Source organism: Chiloscyllium punctatum, chromosome 18 (assembly GCF_047496795.1).
Source record: "Chiloscyllium punctatum isolate Juve2018m chromosome 18, sChiPun1.3, whole genome shotgun sequence".
NCBI classification, from domain to species: domain Eukaryota; kingdom Metazoa; phylum Chordata; class Chondrichthyes; order Orectolobiformes; family Hemiscylliidae; genus Chiloscyllium; species Chiloscyllium punctatum.
The window spans coordinates 98318813-98338489 of NC_092756.1; the positions used below are offsets into that span (position 1 = coordinate 98318813).

Below are 19677 nucleotides of genomic sequence, written 5' to 3' on the forward strand. Positions count from 1 at the left end.
ACCAAATGGTGGAGTGGACACAAAAGCAGAGGGTCGAGTGCTGCTCCTATTTCTTATGTATTTCCATTTGTGATATTAATCTTTATTGCAAATGCTACATGAATTCAGATAAAGCACTTCTTTTTCTTAATATTCTTCCATATTAACTCTTCTATATTGACATCAGTAGCCATGACCTTCCATTTTTGTTTGCACTTTTCTTCCTGTCTTTCCTATCTGAATTTCCTATCAGATTCTTCCTGCAAAACTACAAATTAAATTCCCTGTTAGACTTCACCATGAATAGCCCAGAGCAAGCAAAGGAATTACAACATGTGAGATCAGTATTTAAACCTTTTAAACTGTCTCCAATTAATTGTCAGTGAGCTGAATGCATTCAGCCTGCTATTCCTTGAGGATTTGACAAAGTAACAGGATTTTCACGAAGAGGAGGGTCAGTGATAAATTTGAAGGGTTATCAAACACACTGTAATGCAGAAGGACAAATGTATATGAGTGTGCCTGGGGGCAGGGCTGCTGATACCAGCCTCAATCCCCTCGCCTGAAGTTGTTCTGCATCCAGGTAGATGTATAAAGGGAAATGCAGTTGATTCGCTCTGCTGTTCATCCTGCCTTTCTGTGCCGCAAGTCTGTCTGTTGTGTACACCAAGGAATGTACGAATTAGGCTGGAAATCGATGTGGGTGGTGAAACTTCATCACATTGCTGTGCAATACCAAACACTGGGGCAAATAAGACCAATGAAGGAAAGAGTAGGTGAATTTTGATATTTTGCATTTGCAATTCCTTTCATTTTGCCAAGTGACCACCTGACCTGAATCACCACAACAGGACAATTACTCAGATTTACATGTATCCAATAAGTGTTGTTTGGTTTTCACCAGTGTGCACATCTAAATCATTATTTCACTTTTATATATTTTGAAAATAGTAAATAAATTACCAAATTAAGTTGAACTGCGACTACTTTAGCTCATTCTTAGAAAATTAACTAAATTACTGATAATTGTCCACTCAGATTTATTAAGTTAAAAAGAGGGCACAGGAGCTAACATTGGAGCCAGCCAGGTATCAAGCTAGGTCGCTTCCTTTCTGAGTTTTAACATTTTTCAGCAAGCTTGTGAAACAATCCAGAGTGGAATCAACAGGCATCCACAACAGTATGTGGTAACTGCATTCATGGGTAAAAAAATTCAACAGGTTCTAACAAATCCAGCTGAATACGGTCACTCCAAGGCTCAACCAAAGAGCAGAAGTAATACCAGTGTTATTTGTGGATTTGACCATTCAGCACTCTACGCTCAAAAGCAGTGACAGTAAGTATCAATAAAGGGAGATAAATTTAAAAATCTCCAGTAATGAAACAAGCATTAATGTCATTTTCTAAACTACTTTTATAAATAAAACAGAACAGTAAGAATGTCAGCATGTCACAGATTCCTAATTTTAAGCATCATTCATACCTGCTGCTCTTGCTGTTGTCGGACAGCAGCGGAGAGCTTTCGTTGGTTCTGCAGCACTTGCTGCTGTTGTTGCTGAATCAAGAGCTGATAAGCCTGTGTAGATGGACAAGATGATAATGTGAAATGGGCAACAAGTCAGAGTAAAGGCCAGATTCTCTAAGCAATTAAGTTTACTTTGTATTCTCATCAAGGTCCAACTCAGGATTAAAGTTGTATGGAATAAATTGCCTCTTGCAAGATTTAATGAAGCAGGGCTATTTGGCCATGAAGTTAACCACTCCTGCATCTACCATGCTTCACAGTAACTTGCCACGCTTTAGACATTTTTGACACTACTAGATATGGGCAAAAGTGGAGACACTTTCAATAAAGTAACAATTGCTTTACCCAAAGCAGAAAACTCAATTACACGAAGCCATGAACTGAAATACAGATGTGCTGTGCACAACTTTAACAACATGCTGCAATCATAGGAGAACTTCCACCCTTCAGAATGTCCATCAGCATTGCAATTGTTCTGCATTAACAGGCTAAGTCACACTGAGACTGAACTGAATCAACAAAACTAATTGACACTGCAACATCATGCTGGAAGAACGTTACTTACCAATTGGAGTTGTGGGAGTTGAGGGAGTTGACTGAGCATAGCTATTTGTTGAGGGGATAATTGAGGACCAAGGCTAAATAGGGCTGGGTTCAGGGCACCATTCGGAGCAGTATGCTTCAACATGGAGGCAGGAACCTACAAATTGGCATATTAAAAAGCAGTTAGCGCCATTGCAATTTTCTAATCTTGATTTCACCAACATTTTTCGATGCTTCTCAGAAGTGAAGCTATTAATGCCCTCTGCTGAAGCAAGGACCACATTCTAAACTCGATGGTAAAGAATGTGTATTAATAATTGAGAGATGCCAGTGCTGGAGATGGGATAGGCAAAAATTATAGCCTGATCAGCAATTCTCATTCAACAAATGATTAAGTAACAAAATTATTTCCAGTTACAGTAACCCAATGATTCAAACAAGTATCCATTGTGAAGTATAGGCCATTCACCTGGGTTGGATTGGAATCTTTATTCAAAAGCTGATATAGTCTCTTGAAACTCAAACCCCATCTCCCCCCTCACACACTATCACCTAAACAAAAATACCACAAGAGCAGATACAGAAAATACTATGAGCTCAGACATAAGCGTTGGTTACATACCTGAGGAGGGGGTAGGAATTGTGGAGGCACTTGAGCCCGAAGGTTAGGCTGGGATGAATTCATGGGTTGCACTTGAGGTGTATGCACACTCCTAGATTGTGCTGTGCTACCGCCAAATAAACCATGATTGCCATTCTATGCGAGTGAGAGAGATAGAGAAAAAACAGCAAAGTAATTAAATTTTATTCCAGTGATTGCTTTCATTTATCACTTAACGAATTCAATGAATCAGGAAGGAAGTCATCACAGGACGTAGTCATTACTGCAATCTTTGCAACTGGTCTCTAAATTCAGTTTTTATTTTGATACTCGCCCACTGTTTATATTATTCTACTAGACAACAGAGGAACAGCCTGTATCACAAAAAGGTAGTTAAAGAACTAAAGGAAATGTGTTTTTACAGCAAACCTCCACTTATCAAATATGGGTCACAGACACTACAGTTGGATATACAAATGGCCATTTGGTCCATTATACCTGCCTAGTTCCAAACTGGACTATCTAATTAGCTTATGTGGTTTGTATTTGTCTACAAAGTACTTGTCTAGTTGATTCCTAAATTCTACAAGCGATTCAGCTTTGAAAGCTGCCTGCACCTACCATGCATTATTCACCATTCTGCATTGGCTTTTTCACCTCTTTTGCAACGGTGGATCCGTTCTACAGTGGACTAGCAGTGTGTTCCATCTGAGGACTTGGCAGGCGAGTGCCAAAATGACAGACATGTTCCCCTACTGTTGACCCTCTCACGTGCAAAGATTCAGTAAAAAGCCAGAACCTTCTTTGGCTGAACACACTAGCCCGTATTCTCTACTGATCAGTCGGTGTGCTGCCAGAATAGAGGCACCACCACCCTACGAAAGAACTATAAAAAAAAAAGTGTTTCATCCCCCAAGATAAGCTTTGAGGATAAGAGTCAATACCAGACTGCTAGATTTTTATCCATGGCATAAGTGGAATGAAAATTCTACAAATCCATCATTTAACTTTATGGTCACCTCAGTAAAAGCATCTCTGCTGCAGTAACGGGAATGAGCTATTAAACAGTTGAGAAGAATACAAGTCTCAGGACTGCCACCTTGCTAGAGTGTTTCTAACAGTTTACAACAGTGAACCTCCATCTAGGGGAATGAGGAAACGCAAGGGGTAAATTTACTTCAAGAGAAATTTCTCATTCCCACTATAAGCCTAACAAAACTGGTGTATGAAGATCAATGGAAAATTAGAATGATATTCAGCCCTGAAAGAAATGCACAGATTTAAACCTTTGCATTATTGCAATAAGGAAAATTCAATTCTGCTAGCCCTATAAACAGTAAATCTAGTCACTGGACAATATTTAATGGCACAGTACAAGTCTGTAGAGCACTGTCTGACAGCATAACTAAATGTGTTTGTTGTAAATGTTTAAGGTTTTTTCTTCTAATTAGTGATCAAGTAGTTGACTTCAACCTTTATCTGCCTATCGTGATTGATACTGCTCTAACATAGGAACTCCAGAACTGGTTCAGAGAAGAAAGAGAGACAGTGACATCAAACCAGAGTCTAACTTGTGGAAAAGGGGTCGAAGAGGTGAAGGTTTAAAATGCTACATAAATTATCAATAACCTTACTCATTAGTGCATCACTTTTGCAATAGATAGCAACATGCAGCCAGGAAAAGACACTTAGATTTGCTTGCTTAGAATGGAACTGATTGCACAATGCCACAATATTGCAGTTGGAAGACACATTCAGAATGCAACCCTTACGTGTCTAGCGTTTATATTTTGCATGTTAAGACCAGAGCCGATGCAGCCGAGGCTGGCGGTGGGTAGAGCAGTGCCCGAGGGAGACAGCTTGCAGCTCGGAGGAGGGGAGAAGGGCGAGTTAGGTGCCTCATCAGACAGGCACCCATCTTGATTGGAGAAAGGCAAAGTCAGCTGAAGGAGGGTTAGCCAATCAGCATGCAGTTGGGGAGGAAAGGAAGGGAAAAACAGACAAGAAAACAGCACAAAGATGAGTTGAGGGAAGGACAAGAAGAAATATCAAAAATGAGAAGAGAAAGCAGTTAGGCGTCACACACATACAAGTAGTGCCTTTTACGTCAAACTTTTATGTATATCATCAACTCGGTACAGAAATCATGTAGTGTTCAAGAATTCTGGATCAATTTTCCTCATTACAACAAGAATCCAAAATTACACAAATGAACCTTTCCAATATGTCATGCACATAAACTCAGAGCTCTAATGTTACAGATGAGCAATGAATCAACTAATATTTAGCAGACGGGTTATAAAGAATCATACACTTACACAATTATCACATGCTTAACAGTCATAGCTTACTCAAAGTATTTACACCAACAGAATTCAATACTGTCTGAATTTGCCACCATTTACCAAAACTCAGTTAGGGTCAGAGTTAAACCTAAATGATAAAAAACCTTATCTGATAATCTTACTAATTTGTGCAATCTGTTTGCAATATTTAGAAAAGTGCTGGTAGGGGAACATTCAGATTTGTTTGGTTAGAACTGATCAGATCATGAATTCAATCTTAAGAAGAGAAAGAGGGGAAAGAGGTGATGAGAAACTGGGAAAAAAAAAATCCAGATTCTCCATCTTTGGACAGAATTTACAACAAAATTTGCAGAAACTGATTTGGAAATGACATGGTCTAAAATTAAAAATAATGTCACATTAAATGGTACAAAAAGAAATTCTATCGATTTGGCTCAGTATTTGCCTGCCTCTGAACCAAGAGACCTATGGACTAAAGCGATAAACTACATTAAAGTCCTAATTGAGATGCTGCACTGCAAAGTTGCTTCCCATTTAATGCGATCTGTTTTTCTCTCTGTTCCAGTAGGGTTCAGGTAAATATTAAAGATCCTGCAGAATGATCTGAACAGCAGTGGTGTTGTTCTGTTTTTCTGGTCAATACTTCCCCTCTCTCAACAACTACTAGAGAAAAAAAATAATAGAAGGGAAAACAAATTATTGACTGGCTGTCTATTCCAGTATATTTCAGACATCCATCTTATCAACAACTTCTGCTTTTTTGAAAATTTGGCGTGATGTCGACTTCACTGATTGGGCCAGCATTTATTGTCCATCCTTAGTTGCCCTTGAGAAGGTGGTGATAAGCTGCATTATTGAAGCACTGCAACCCATTAAAATGTAGGTGCAAATCAATAATGTTGGTCAGGACAGAGCTCCAGGACTTTAGCCCAGTGACACTAAAAGAATGGTGGTACATTTTCAAGACAGGATGGTGAATGGCAAGGTGGTGGTGTCCACTTGTGTCATTTATTCTCTTCTGCCTTCTAACCTACCACAAATCGCTCTTTTATGACACCGCCTCCCCTCCCATTCAGACACTGTGTTGGCTCCATTCTTGCTTACAGCCTATTACAGCTAAGATTGGTACTCACTCCACAGATGCTGTCTGACCTGATTATTTCTGCGTATGTGTCCCTTTTTATTAGAAATAGATTATGTTGACTTCTATTCACTGCAGCCTCTGATAATCATTACTGTGTATAATATGGCTGCTCCTTTAACTATATTAGACAGTCAATACATTTCAAAGAAAACTTTTAGGATATTTCAGAAAGAAGTAAGGTACTCTATGGATGTGTATGACTAAATAGATGACAACCAAGCAGCACAGCCCTCACCTTCTCAAAATAGGGTCCACTGTCTGCAGTGGGAGAGTCTTTGGAATTTGGTGGCCGGAATCCTGATCGATCCTTCCTCATCATTCCATTGTAATCCATGTTCATTCCCCGTTTGTCAGATTCCAGCTTTTTGTCAGATAGACCAACTTGAAGGACAAAAGACAGGTTTTAAATGATGGTCACCAACCCACTTCCTCTCAGTCAGAAGCAAGAGTAAACAAGTGTTTTTCTGTGCGCATATACAAGCCATTCTGCTATCACGGGAGTTTAGTCAACGCAAAAATCGTTGTAATGCAATTGACAAATTGGGTACACTTTCTAAAGTACAAATCTTTAAAAAAGCTTTGGCCATAACATGATTGCATCGCCAACACTTTCTAAAGTGTGAGTTTTCTTTCATTCGGGGTTACACAAGAACACAATCACGTTATAGAAGAACTACCTGTATGTAAATCGAGACAGTCGCTATTAATCCACATGGTGTTGCAGAGCAGGTAAAAGGAACTATCAAAAAGGAGAGCTCACTGCTAGCTTCTGGTTAATGATATATGTTATACAACATGACTAGAAACTCTTTAGCACCTTTTCAAGCTGTGTGCCAGAATGGATGGTTGCAGGTGTTTTAACAGAAATACTTTGGGCTGATTAAGCAAAATCCATCCCAATAGCCATTCCCATGACCCCTGCTGGAAACTGGATACGTGTGGAAATGGGAGGGAAGAGGAAGTGTTAAAAAAACAGAATGAGATTCTATACTTTTTATGACAAAAATATTCATAACACAAGCAATCTACAGAAATGTCATAGAATTGAATGTTGACATCTCATCTGCAGGGAAAAGATCGATGTATTGTATTATTGAGTGGCATCAAATGAGTCAAAAATGGTGGAAAAAAAATCTTTCAAGGAGGAAGGCAGGCATCGGCATCGTTTCCCAACCTCAGCACCTTAAATCACTATTAGAATAAAAGGAAAGTTTTCTAAAAGAAGCAATTTTAAAGCACATCAACTGCCCAAAATAATCCAACTTCATTCTGTTTAGCACTCACCAACAGCTAAGTCCATTTTGTTACCAACACCATCTTCTGAAGGCTCCCTCTGTGAATGAAACATAACTTGAAATAACAATTAAAAGAATAAACTATTAAAATGAGTTTGGCGGTGCCAGGTCATTACTTTATTTCTTTTAATTACAACATAAGCACCTCCAAACCCATGCACTCTCTTTTGTTTTTAAAAGTAACCCAAAAGCAGATTTCTCTCGACAAATTCTAGTCACTGACAAGTTATTTTCCCAGCTTCGTTACTTTAAAGGTTTTGGTACATCAGTCAAATGCAGCATTCTCCCACAAATTACTATACTAGGAACAAGCCAAGCTGCATTTTAACAAGAAAAAGCAACTTCAACAAAATTATGTATTAAAATTCAGGACAGATAAAATAAAAACTGCAGACACCACAATGGTTTTATGTTCACCACTTCTCAGGTTTCCCTCCCCACAGTAGTGTATAGCTACTTCTAAATACACAGTAATCTCCAGCTGAAATTCTCTCCCAGTGACTTAGGTCCTCAGTGCTTTTGTTCTCAATTACAACCCTCTCAACCCACTGAACTCAAATGCTGAAAGTTATAACTAACCGCTACAAATAAATATCTTCCAAAAGTTAGTTTTACATTATAAATAATCCACCTCCAAAGTTAATACTGCCATTTTATTATTGTTCTTCAGGAATCACTAAAGCAAAGTAGTAAGATTACATATTGCAATTAACTTTATTTTTAAAGATAACAAAATGATTGTCTCGAGATTTAAGAAATAAATACCACCCAGTAACATGTTGCAGCCTGTGAACTTCAACTCAAGAACATGAAACAGCACACAAAACTGCAGACCATACTACAATCAATGTTACACTTACCTCATTACTCAGTCTTGTGACACAAAACATGACAGCGGTATATAACAATTAAATTAACTACAATGAAAACCTTCACCATCAATTCACTCATTTTGTTTATTTTTAAACTGCACAATTACTGATTATTTCTACATATACCCAATTGATCATTTTGTGATGTATACCACCAGGATAAGATTCTGGAGGGTATAGGTCTAATGTTGGTGGTGACAATAATAAAGACTAATTTCTAACTCTAACTTCTACTATATATTGCTAGTATTGAAAAATATATCCGACTAAGAATAGTTTACATTATCAACATGTCTTAAATTTTTGCAAAACGAAATAAAAGAGAAATGCATTCTCAGTCACTTCTAAATGGATCACTGATAGCTCATTTATAATGGTGAGATCATCTGGATCATTTTGGATGGCACCAATCACTGTACTTATGAAAGGATGTTAATGCTTTGGGAGCAGTTCAGAGAAGGTTTACTGGACTAATTCCCGAAATGAGCAGATTATTTTACGAGGAATACTGGACAGTCTAGGTCTGTATCCTCTGGAGTTTAGAAGAGTCAGGGGTGATTTAGTTGAAACACACAAGATCCTGAAGGAATCTGATCAGGAGAATGTTGAAAACAAGTTTCCTCTTGTGGGACATTCTAGAACTAAGGGTGAGTTTAAAAATAAGGGGGCACTTAATTAAAACAGATGAGGAAGCATTTTATTCTCTCAAAGAACAATGTCTTTAGATTTCCCTTTCTCAAAAGGTAGCAGATGCAAAATCTTTCATTTTTCTTAAGGCAGAGGTAGATGGATTCATAGGGACTATGCAGAAATATAGAATTGGAATTAAAAGTCAGCTCAGTCATAATCTACTGAATGATGGAATGTGCTCAAAGGGCTGAGGGGCCTACCCTTGTATTGTATTTCATTACATGACTAACATGTGCTTTGCTTGTAATGTCAGAGTACACCTTTCTGTCACAAGGCTTAGGTTAGTCAGCAGCAGGCTTAATGTGATAAATTTAAGTAACAATTCAGGTAAATGGATTCTCCAGCACGATTAGCAAAGCTGTTCTTACCAGTAATCCCATTTTGGAAAATTGCGTAGAGAGAGGGTTTATCCATGTGTCATTGTTTCCACCTTTCATGGAGCCCTGAAGGAGAGATTCAGATTACACTTCATGGTGGCGAAAATGCTGAATGGCCTTTCCTATTTAGATGCTGACGGACATGCTAAACATTCCAACATTTACTAAACTTTCTTCACATGATTTAAAAGAAATCTATGTATATTTCATTACCAACCCATCCAGCTGATTTGAACCTATGTAAACCATAGCCTCACCACCCCATTCCACTGGATAGCATAAATCAACACTGCAAAGTCAGATCTTCTGCTTAATTTCATGGATTAAATTATGAAAAAAATTGACTTCATGATTTGTTAATTTTGTTTTTTAAAGTTTCCTTTTTTCACCAGAAAGAAAAAAGTCACTACAAAACCTACAAATGGGAAAAATACTTCCATGAACTAGCATTATCAAATGCTCTATTAGGTGACACTGTACATTTGTACAAATGCTCCCCTATTTTTCATCACAATCAATTTGCAATTAGACTGTAATCATCCAGTTATCAAAACATAATTTAATCAATCAATTTAATCAATCAAGGTTTTCCCTGCCAGCCAGGTATGCAGCTAATCCCATGCTCCTACTTGTTCCGCCTTCCCCACAAAATTATCTTCTTCAAAGTATTCCATTTTAAACAGATTCAACTTCAATAGTTATTTGAGTGCTTTCACCATGATCTTACAAACTTAAAATATACATCACTCAAAATTTCCCTTTTAATTATTCTGTGTCTGTGTTTAATCTGTGCCAACTAGTATAAACAATCTATCACTGTTTAGCTCATTAGGATTCGGCAGACATTCAAGTATATACAGAAAATCAGCAGTTAACATTTGTAGCCTCACCAAAAATAGCCATGACTTGTTGTAAACTCTTGTACATGGTGACAGAATATGCTGCACACTCAAATGGCTAGAGAATGACAATAAATCCAAGCATAGTTCCCAAAAGGAAGGATTGGGATTCTTATTTCTGAGGCTATGCTCAGGAATGCCCACACTGAAGTAGTTCTGATCTATCAAGTTAGACTTTCCACTTGCCTTTTTTCTTTAACTGTGTTCATCTTCATTTCTTTTTCTTTTTGTGTCTGACGTATCCTAAACCAACAAACTGCCACAGTTCCTTCATCAGGCTATTCCTTATTCCCTGTCGATTCAAACTGAGATACTACTATTGACCCACCATTAGAGTTGTGTTCTGGACATTCAACACTCCATTTGATATTCTCACCATATCCTAGGATCCATACTCAATTCCATGCCATGTGAACTTGACCTGTCTTTGCAGAAACAAATTCAGTACTTTATGTTAAAAGCTGTCTTGTTCCACATTTCCATTTCAGGGATGTTATAACTTTTAATCCCTGGAACTGTTCCACAGTTTAAGGGTCTTCGAGTACATTTTGTCTTCTGATGCTAATTACCTCAATTTACTTTGTCTCATTAGCAGCGAGATTACTCTTTCTTTCTGGTATGCAAATTGCATCTTTAAAATGTGAAGACAGTCACAAAGGACTGGATCATACCCCTTTTTTAAGCTAAAGATAGATCTGGGTCCAGTTCTGGTCACCCAGTTCTGGGAAGATACTATAAAACTGGAGAGGGTTCAAAACAGATTTAGCAGAATGTTGCCAGGAATTAAGAGTTTGAGTTACAAAGAAAGGTTGGTTAGGCTGGGACTTTTCTCACTGGTGTGTAGGAGGTTGACAGGCAACCAAATGGAAGTTTATAATATAATGCAGGATACAGAGAGAGTGTTAATGGCAGTGATCTTTTCCCGAGGATGGGGGATTTCATGACCAGGGACACATTTTTAAAGGTTATGGGGAGAAAGATTTTAAAACAACATGAGGCAGATTTTTTGCAAAAAAGGTGGTTTGCATGTGAAACGAACATCCTGAGGAAGTGGTGGATGTGGGTATGATTACAACATTTAAAAGACATTTGGATAAGTACATGAATAGGACAGGTTTTGAGGGATATGGGTCCAACAGCTGGCAGGTAGGACTAGTTTAGTTTGCGAGTATGTTCGGCATGGACTGGTTGGACCGAAGGGTCCGTTTCTGTGCTGTATGACTCTACAACATTTTAGAACAGATGTTGTGTAGCCCCCAGCATGCAAGCATTTTCCTTGACCAACTGTGATACCCACAATGTGCCATTTAATACCACTAAAACTGAATGACAAACAGCAAAAGGGTAAACAAGAGTAACCCCATGTACTGTGTCCATTGCTCTTGATATGGTCTCCTCTACATTGGGGAGACAGGATGCCAACTCGCGGAACGTTTCAGGTAACGTCTCTGGGAGACCCACACCAAATAGCCTCACAGCCCTGTGCCTGACTATCCCAAGGACATGCAAGTCCTGGGCTGCCTCCACAGTCAAATCCAAGCCACCTGACACCTGGAGAAAGAACACCTTGGGACCCTCCAAAAACACAGCATCAACACAGATTTCACCAGTTTCTTCATTTCCCCTCCCCACACCCCATTCCAGATCCAACCCTCCAACTCTTGAACTGTCCTCCTGTCCATCCTCCTTCCCACTTATCCCCTTCACCCTTCCCTCCAACCTATCACCATCTTCTCCCATTTCCATCTATCACGTTCCCAGCTACCTTCCCCCCAGCCCACTTCCACCCTCCTTTTCCAACCCCCCCCAACTTTCCTTATGCCTGAAAAGTCGATTTGTCAGCTCCTCAGATGCCGCCTGACCTGTGTTTTTCCAGCACCACACCTTTTGATTATGAAATGGTTTCAGCAAAATTGCCTCATCAAGTATTACCAAACAAACAATCACTAAGAGCCTATTTAAATACACCATGGAAGATAAAAGCAGCTGCAATACTAGGAGCTGGTGGTACTGGTAATATGTAGGAGTAAAATACTCCATGCTGTTTCAACAATATTCTTCAGACCTATTCTCACGAAAACTTATACTAAATGACATGAGAACCTGGGATGATCTAATTAATAGTTGTAAAAAACTTTTAAAGGTGTTTGCTGGGAGGCATATTCTAAGTGGAGAAACTAGAAATAAGGTTTATAATTGAATAAGTGGTTCATCATTCAAGACTGAGATAAGGAATTTCTCTACACGAGAGAACGGTGTTTGGATGTGTTGTTGAGACAAAGAGATTTTGCTTCACTGAGGGAATCAACGGAAATGGATAAGGAAGGATATGAAGTTGTTGTAGATGTTTAGTTATTTCATTGAGTCAGTTTAGGAAAGAGGGCATGCTGTCCTACCTATGATGCTATTTCTTATGTTTACTATAACAGTATGTCATTCCTAGTATTCAGTGATTCCTAAGTGAGACAGACAAATCAATTTAATGTGCTTACAACCCACAACTGAGGGGGCTGTTGAGGTACAGTGGTAGTGTCAAAACCTCCGGGCTAAAAGGTCTAGGTTCAAGACTCATCCATTCTGGAGGTGTGACATAACATGTCTGAACACATTGTTTAAAAATACTTACAACCCACTACTCTTTGTTTAAAAACAATCCAAAAGGAGCACTCTTCTTGCCAGAGAGGAAACTGTCAAGTTCACTGGTTTGGGCTGCACACTCACAACAACAGGTCTCAAGTGAAAACCATGATGGCAATTCATCTATTTCCTTCCTAGCTTAAAGTGGTAGGAGGTCTACAGAAATCTTGCTGAAACCGTAATTGCCACAGTTTACAAGTACTTCTGGAGTGAACTAGTCACACCAATTTAAAACAATACGGAGTCAGTGGCATACGGGGAGGGAAAGACTGTTCAAATGAGAACATCTATGTAAGTAATCCTTACAAATTGGTTATCATAAAAATCTGTGCTGCTTCAATTTCTGATAAAGATTCAAAATGTTCAGGAAAGCCAGGTACATTCACATTGCTGCTAGCATTTAATTAAAATAAAGTGTATAACAATACATTGCATGCATTCAAAATTTTACAAAACAAAAGGAGCAAATAACTTCTATATATTACAAGCATGCACAAGAAACAATTGCTCATAACTAGAATTCCCCATAGGGACCATGACTAACTTGTTGTATTCTGTTGGAACTGTACCTTCTGAAAAGTGCTGATTCTAGTCAGCAAATGCTTCCATTCAGGTGGTACTCGTCTTTAGGCAACATTGTGTAATTTCCTAGACAGTTCAGTTACAAATTCTTCTGATGATTTATCCCAAGGTTCATTCAGAATCCTTGCCCTCAAAAAACACTGTACCAGGTCAGTTTTCTAGATATGCAAGTGAACAACTGCGAGCACTGAAATGCAAAATAGGTCAATGTATGAAGAAGAAAGCAACATGATTTCAAGTGAGATGCTGGGAGTTCTGACGGGTCCATACTTGAAATGCTAACCAACGTTTCTCTTGCAGATACAGACTGAGCTGGTGTGCCTCCAAAATTGCTCCAGTATTTTTTTGTCTGCATGACTATTTTTGCTAGGTAAAAATTCAGATCCTATCAAACAGACATTTGGCAACTTTGCACCTGTTAAGCTATACCATACCTGAAACTGCAGAAATACCCACACAACAAATTGCCATGTCAGAAAATGACAAGAAGTCAGCTCGGCCTTCATCCAGACATTGGACTTGAACAAGTTTCCTGGAAGCTGGAGAAAGGTAACTCACTATCTTCTGAAGTTTACTAAAATTTTGCCATGCCTACCTTATGAATTTTCTTTCCACTCGAGGTCCAGTTAGTTGAGTTGTAGGGTGAACTACTCTCCTGAGTTCCAGCACTATTCCACAGGCCAATTGAACCATCTTCTTCTTCTTCCCAGCTTGGGGGGCGGGTACTTGCCACAGTAGGTCGATCACCACCACCCCATCCATCTTGCATAGCTTTTGAACCTGAAGAAAAGATTATTTCAGCATGGATTTGCCCAAATCAAGTGGAATAAAAGCCTCAAAATCTACTATAGAAATACAACTCTGGTCAGTTAGCCATTCAAAGTGATGAATAACAGGTGCAGAGTAGGGTGGCTAATGGTCTGAGCTGAGTTCAGCTGATGACAAAAAAAATGAGGAGGAAGAAAGGAAAAATGAGAGAAAAGAAAAGAACTTGCTCAGCTGCACGATGAACTACTTAAAATCTTCTTTTAAAAAAGTCAACTAGGAAAACATGCTTTTAAAATATTAAGTCAGTACTTTAAATTTAGTACTTTTATTTTCAAGAAAGGAATAGGTTATCAGAAATTCCTAGCCTCAGTGACATAATTAGCTTACTCATTCAAAATGAGCTGTCAGTTCGATTCTGAAACCCACTGAATAATGACCAAGACAATATAAATGGATAGGAGAAAGTGAGGACTGCAGATGCTGGAGATCGGAGCTGAAAAATGTGTTGCTGGAAAAGCGCAGCAGGTCAGGCAGCATCCAAGGAACAGGAGAATCGACATTTCGGGCATAAGTCCTTCTTCAGGAATCCATTTATGTATATCAATATAAATGGATAGGAAGGTAACCTCATGCTTTCTGAAAGCGGAGAGATTCTAGAAATCTCCAGTTTGAAAGTCATGCTTTGAAAATATTTTAATTGATCAAAATTACCTTTATTGCAAGTGATAAAATTTGACTAGGTATTGCTGGATTTGAAAAACAGAGTTTCTTTGACTATTTTACATAAATGGTTTCTGCTACTTTAAATGAGTGCCTCATGCACATGAAGTAAATATGACTTGGCTCTAATCTTCCAATGTCACAGTCAGATGATAAATGGTATTTTACATCCAATAGATAACTAGTGCACTCCATGAGGAACAAGACATCATCACTTTTTCATGGAAAATCCTGCTACCATGTGACAAATACCCTATCCAAACTCTACCAAAAGGAAGAAATGTACAACACAACTATAATCTGTCTTGAAATCTAACTTTGCATCCTCTCCAATGGACTCTAAATAATTTAATGGTTCCGGGCAGTGTCTGTAAAATGGTTTACTTAGTGGTCAGCCAACATGGTGCTGCTTTGATAAGACAATTCAATGTTACGGAATAACAAACCATGTCCAATGCAACCCTGATCTAGTATCTTTAAAATGAAGAGTCTCTGCTCCAGAAACAGCAGTGTTTGGAATCTTCAAGAACCAACTTAAAAGACAGTTTAAGATTGGCAAATCATTAGTTCAATGAAAAGGTTTTCAATTGCTCACAGGTGTTCCTTGGTATTTGTCCTCTAGTCAGCTTAAAATCTTTTGTCATTTAAGGGGTTTTTGCCCATTCTGAAGTGACTGCAGGTTTTCTCTTGCTCCCTCATGCCTCCACACTTGCACCAAGCATGAAACAGAGTGAGGAGAAAAATCCTCCAGCACCAAATATTTGTGAATATTTTACGTGAATTGACAACCATGTCAAGGATGCTGGGTGGGAAGTACAAGTGAAATTGGTCAAAAAATGTATTAATATGCACACACACTGCCTTTGAGTGAAGTGTTCTGCATTAGTTAGCGGAGATGCACAGATGCAAACTTAACTCCATATTCTTATATCTTTCAGTAACTCCAATCAGCCAACATGACAAAAAGTCATCAGCATCCCTTATCTGAAAAGGTGTGAAAGCAAGCAAACAAGATTTGTGTCTCATTATTGTTGTCATTCCTATGTACATTTCCTTCAGTTGCGTCATATTATCATACATAATTTAATCATTCTAGTAGTCTTCGAACCTATCGGACCACCTGTTATTTTTCTCTTTCCCTTCATCTTAACTGCCTCTAAGTATCGAAAATTATGATCTGAAATGTTTTCAGGTTCTGACAGAAGGTCATTGAACTAAAAGAGTAATTTTGCTTCTCTCTCTAGATGCTGTCTAAATTTCCAACAGTTTATGTTCACATTTCTAATTTCCAGCATTGGCAATATTGTGTTGCATGTGAAAACCTAAGGTTTAGTTGGTGCTGCAGATTTGACCTCAAGAAATTAGGAAGAAAGCCACCAACTACCTCAAAGTTAAACATCTCACAACACCAGGTTATAGTCCAACAGGTTTATTTGTAAACACTAGCTTTCAGAGCGCTGCTTCTTCACACAATCACCTGAAGGAGCAGTGCTCTGAAAGCTAGTGCTTCCAAATAAACCTGATGGACTATAACCTGGTATTGCGTGACTTTTAACTTTGTACACCCAAGTCCAATGCCGGAGTCTCCAAATCATGGCCAACTACCTCAGGCAGAGACAATTCAACCAGTATTATCGGATCTTAAAGTTCAGCTCTATGCTAAACTATGAAACTTCATGAACTTTGAAGCTGATGACAATTGAGTTATTTATTCTCACCAATCACATTTCACTCGCAAATGATTTAACTTTTCAAGTTGGACAGCTATTGCAGATGTCATTAGGAAACAGTGATCTTTTTAAAAAATATATCATTTTGTTCATGATTATTGGACTGAATTTTAAGAGTTTTGAACTTCAGCTTCATTTATTTGATGATACCATTTTTAAGAATGAAAAAAGTTTTCATAATTTGTCCAGTTTCTTGCTCTAGTTCATTGGCTTGATGAATCTGCTGGTAAAGTGTACGAAGATCAGGCAGAAGCAAGTGGTGTCTTCACTGCAATGCCCAATTGATAAATTCAGGCTCATTAACTGAGGAATAGACGCTTGCACAAGCTACCATATATATGATGGTAAGCACTTTTATTCAGAAGATGTCTGAAAAAAAAACTTTGACAAACTGGACAGTAATCAGGTGACTGATTCTCTCAACCCTGCAGAGACATTATCCTCAAGCTGAGGGAGAATCAATGAGAACAACAGGGATGGTGAGTGTCTATAATGCTACATTCAAGACTATGTGGCATCTGGAGAGGAGGAGAGACTACTAGAGAGGAAGCAATAGGAAGATCATGCATGGCAGAGGCTTATTTGCAACTCTCATTATAACTGGGCTCGGATTGCTGCAGAATGCCAATATTCAGGAACCCAATACCCATGGCCGCGTGCACCAATAAAGACAACAAAAAGGTTCAGTTTTGCAATGGTCAGCATTGGTATGGCAGACAAACATGTTAAATGACAGGATCTTAATAAACAAATCCACCACCCTTTATTTTGGTGGCTTTGAACCTCAAAAGTTATAAGCAACATAAAGAATATCAGATGACTACAACTAAGACAGCAAGCTCTGTTACTAAAGATTACAGTTTTCATAAACCAAAGACATCAGAAATAGTTTGATAGAGCTTTGCTCAAACTGAGCAAATTGTCAAATAAAACTGGCTTGAATGAAATTAAAAATTTTAATTAAAAACTATTTATGGAAGATATACATTTTGACTGAAGACTGCTGGTTGTTATAAATAATGTAAAACCACAACCTCCGTAAAGAATCCAGAGATTCCTCTCCTAGCAAAAGGAGTGAAGTCTGTAGAACACAAAGATACCTCTGTCTGTGTTTGGACAGCAACTTGGACTTCCTGCCATCAGTCTGCGTCTGCTGCCAACATCTTGTTGGGCAGCAACTCAATTCAAAAAGGGACTGAATATGGAAGAGTGCATTACTCACAGGGGACATGCGTTTTCTCTGATCCCCATACGACAAATTTTGACTGTCAAAATTAGGACAGCAGCCCTATCACTAGTAGATATATGTAACAGCTGTCAAAGAAGTAGAGAGTCTATTTTGTTGGCCTCTTTATGAAAAGATGGAAGATTATTTTAAGATGGCAACTGAAGAAGAAAAAGACAGAGGCAACAGATTGAATGGTCTGAGTTGATAAAGTGCAGGAATGATTAGCTGGGTCATGTAATTAATCAGATGAAAGTGAGAGCTTGTAAAGCCAATCAACGTTCTGAAATCTTACACCATTATCCGTGGGGATATGTACGATGTCACTGGGTACCTAAATTAGTTAGTTAGGTGCAGGCTCCAAATTAGGGGAAATTTGACAAAAAGTAATTGACCTGGGTTGATAACTCTGGAATCTTCAGCATTTCTATTTGCTTTCCTGCATTATTTCTTCACTGGCATCAACAAATGCTTGAACAGAGGGCCCATAAGACCAAATTAATGTTCTTCTCTTAAAAGTTTTTGGGAGACGCAGACCAAACTGGCTATCCTTCACACCAGATAATAAGCGACTAGTTTTCTGAAATACAATTCCTTCTCAAGGCATTCCCAGGTGGAGGTCATGGATTATAGTGACAAATTCTCTCTTCAGTGGTCCAAGGACACAGCCAAATCACATTCAGCAGCTACTGCACTGGGAAAAATTCATCAACTCAGAACAAGGCATGGTTCAAACAGAGAATTTGCCTGGTTCAAATAGCATTGATTTCACACCAACTACTTTGGCACCTGGGGGCGATCCTGGATATAAATGACTCATAGTGCAAAGGACCTCAAGATCCATCACACTGAAGCCCAAATAGATAGGACTATGAGAAATAAGCAGAAATTAGGCCATTTAGCCCATCAAATCTGCTCTGCTATTCAATCATGGTTGACAAGTTTCTCAACCCCATTCTCCCACTTTCTCCCTGTAACCCTTGATACTCAAGAATCTCGGTCTTAAAATATACTCAATGACCTGGCCTCCAAACCTTTCTGTGGCAATGAATTCCATAGATTCACCACTCTCTGGCTGAAGACATTTCTCCTCATCTCTATTCTAAAAGCTCTTCCTTTACCCTCTCGGGTCCTAGTCTCTCCTACCAATGGAAACACCTTCCCAACACCTACTCTAGCCAGGCCATTTATTATTCTGTATGTTTCAATTAGGTCTGCCCTCATCCTTCTAAAGCTCCATTGAGTTTAAACCTAGAGTACGCAAGCGTTCCTCATATGTTAAGCTTTTCATTTCTGGGACCGTTCTCATGAATCTCCCCTGAACATGCTCCAAGGCCAGTACATCCTTCCTGAGATATGGGGTCCAAACCCACACACAATATTCCAAATGTAGTCTGACCAGAGCCTTTATAGACCCTCAGAAGTACATCCCTTCTTTTATATTTGAGTCCTCTCAAAATAGATGCCACCATTGAATTTGCCTTTGTAACTACTGATTCAACCTACAAGTTTTCCTTGAGAGAATCTTGGACTAGAACTCCCAAGTGTCTTTACACTTCAGACTTCTGAATTTTCTCCCCATTTAGAAAATAGTCCATGCTTCTGTTCTTCCTACCAGAGTGTATGATCTCACATTTTACCACATTGTACTCCATCTGCCACTTCTTTGCCCACCCTCCTTACCTGTCCAAATTGTTTTGCAGCCTCAAATGCTACCTGCTCCTCTACCTATCTTTGTATCATCCGCAAACTTAGCCAGAATGCCCTCAGTTCCCTCATCCAGA

The 19677-nt window shown here is 38.7% G+C and overlaps 1 protein-coding gene across 9 annotated transcripts in view; it reads right to left on the minus strand.

Moving 5' to 3' along the window:
• Window positions 1–19677, minus strand: part of LOC140489393 (trinucleotide repeat-containing gene 6B protein-like) — a 224314-nt gene that overhangs the window by 27091 nt on the left and 177546 nt on the right. For 8 of the 9 annotated variants that reach the window (XM_072588897.1, XM_072588896.1, XM_072588898.1 and 5 more), the window contains 8 exons: window positions 14046–14230; window positions 9324–9398; window positions 7383–7431; window positions 6334–6479; window positions 4421–4591; window positions 2670–2804; window positions 2070–2204; window positions 1463–1555 (listed from right to left, as the gene is read on the minus strand). In XM_072588897.1, the coding sequence (XP_072444998.1) occupies window positions 1463–1555; window positions 2070–2204; window positions 2670–2804; window positions 4421–4591; window positions 6334–6479; window positions 7383–7431; window positions 9324–9398; window positions 14046–14230 (989 nt within the window). The remainder of the gene's footprint in view (window positions 1–1462; window positions 1556–2069; window positions 2205–2669; window positions 2805–4420; window positions 4592–6333; window positions 6480–7382; window positions 7432–9323; window positions 9399–14045; window positions 14231–19677) is intronic. The other variant, XM_072588900.1, reaches the window with a different exon arrangement.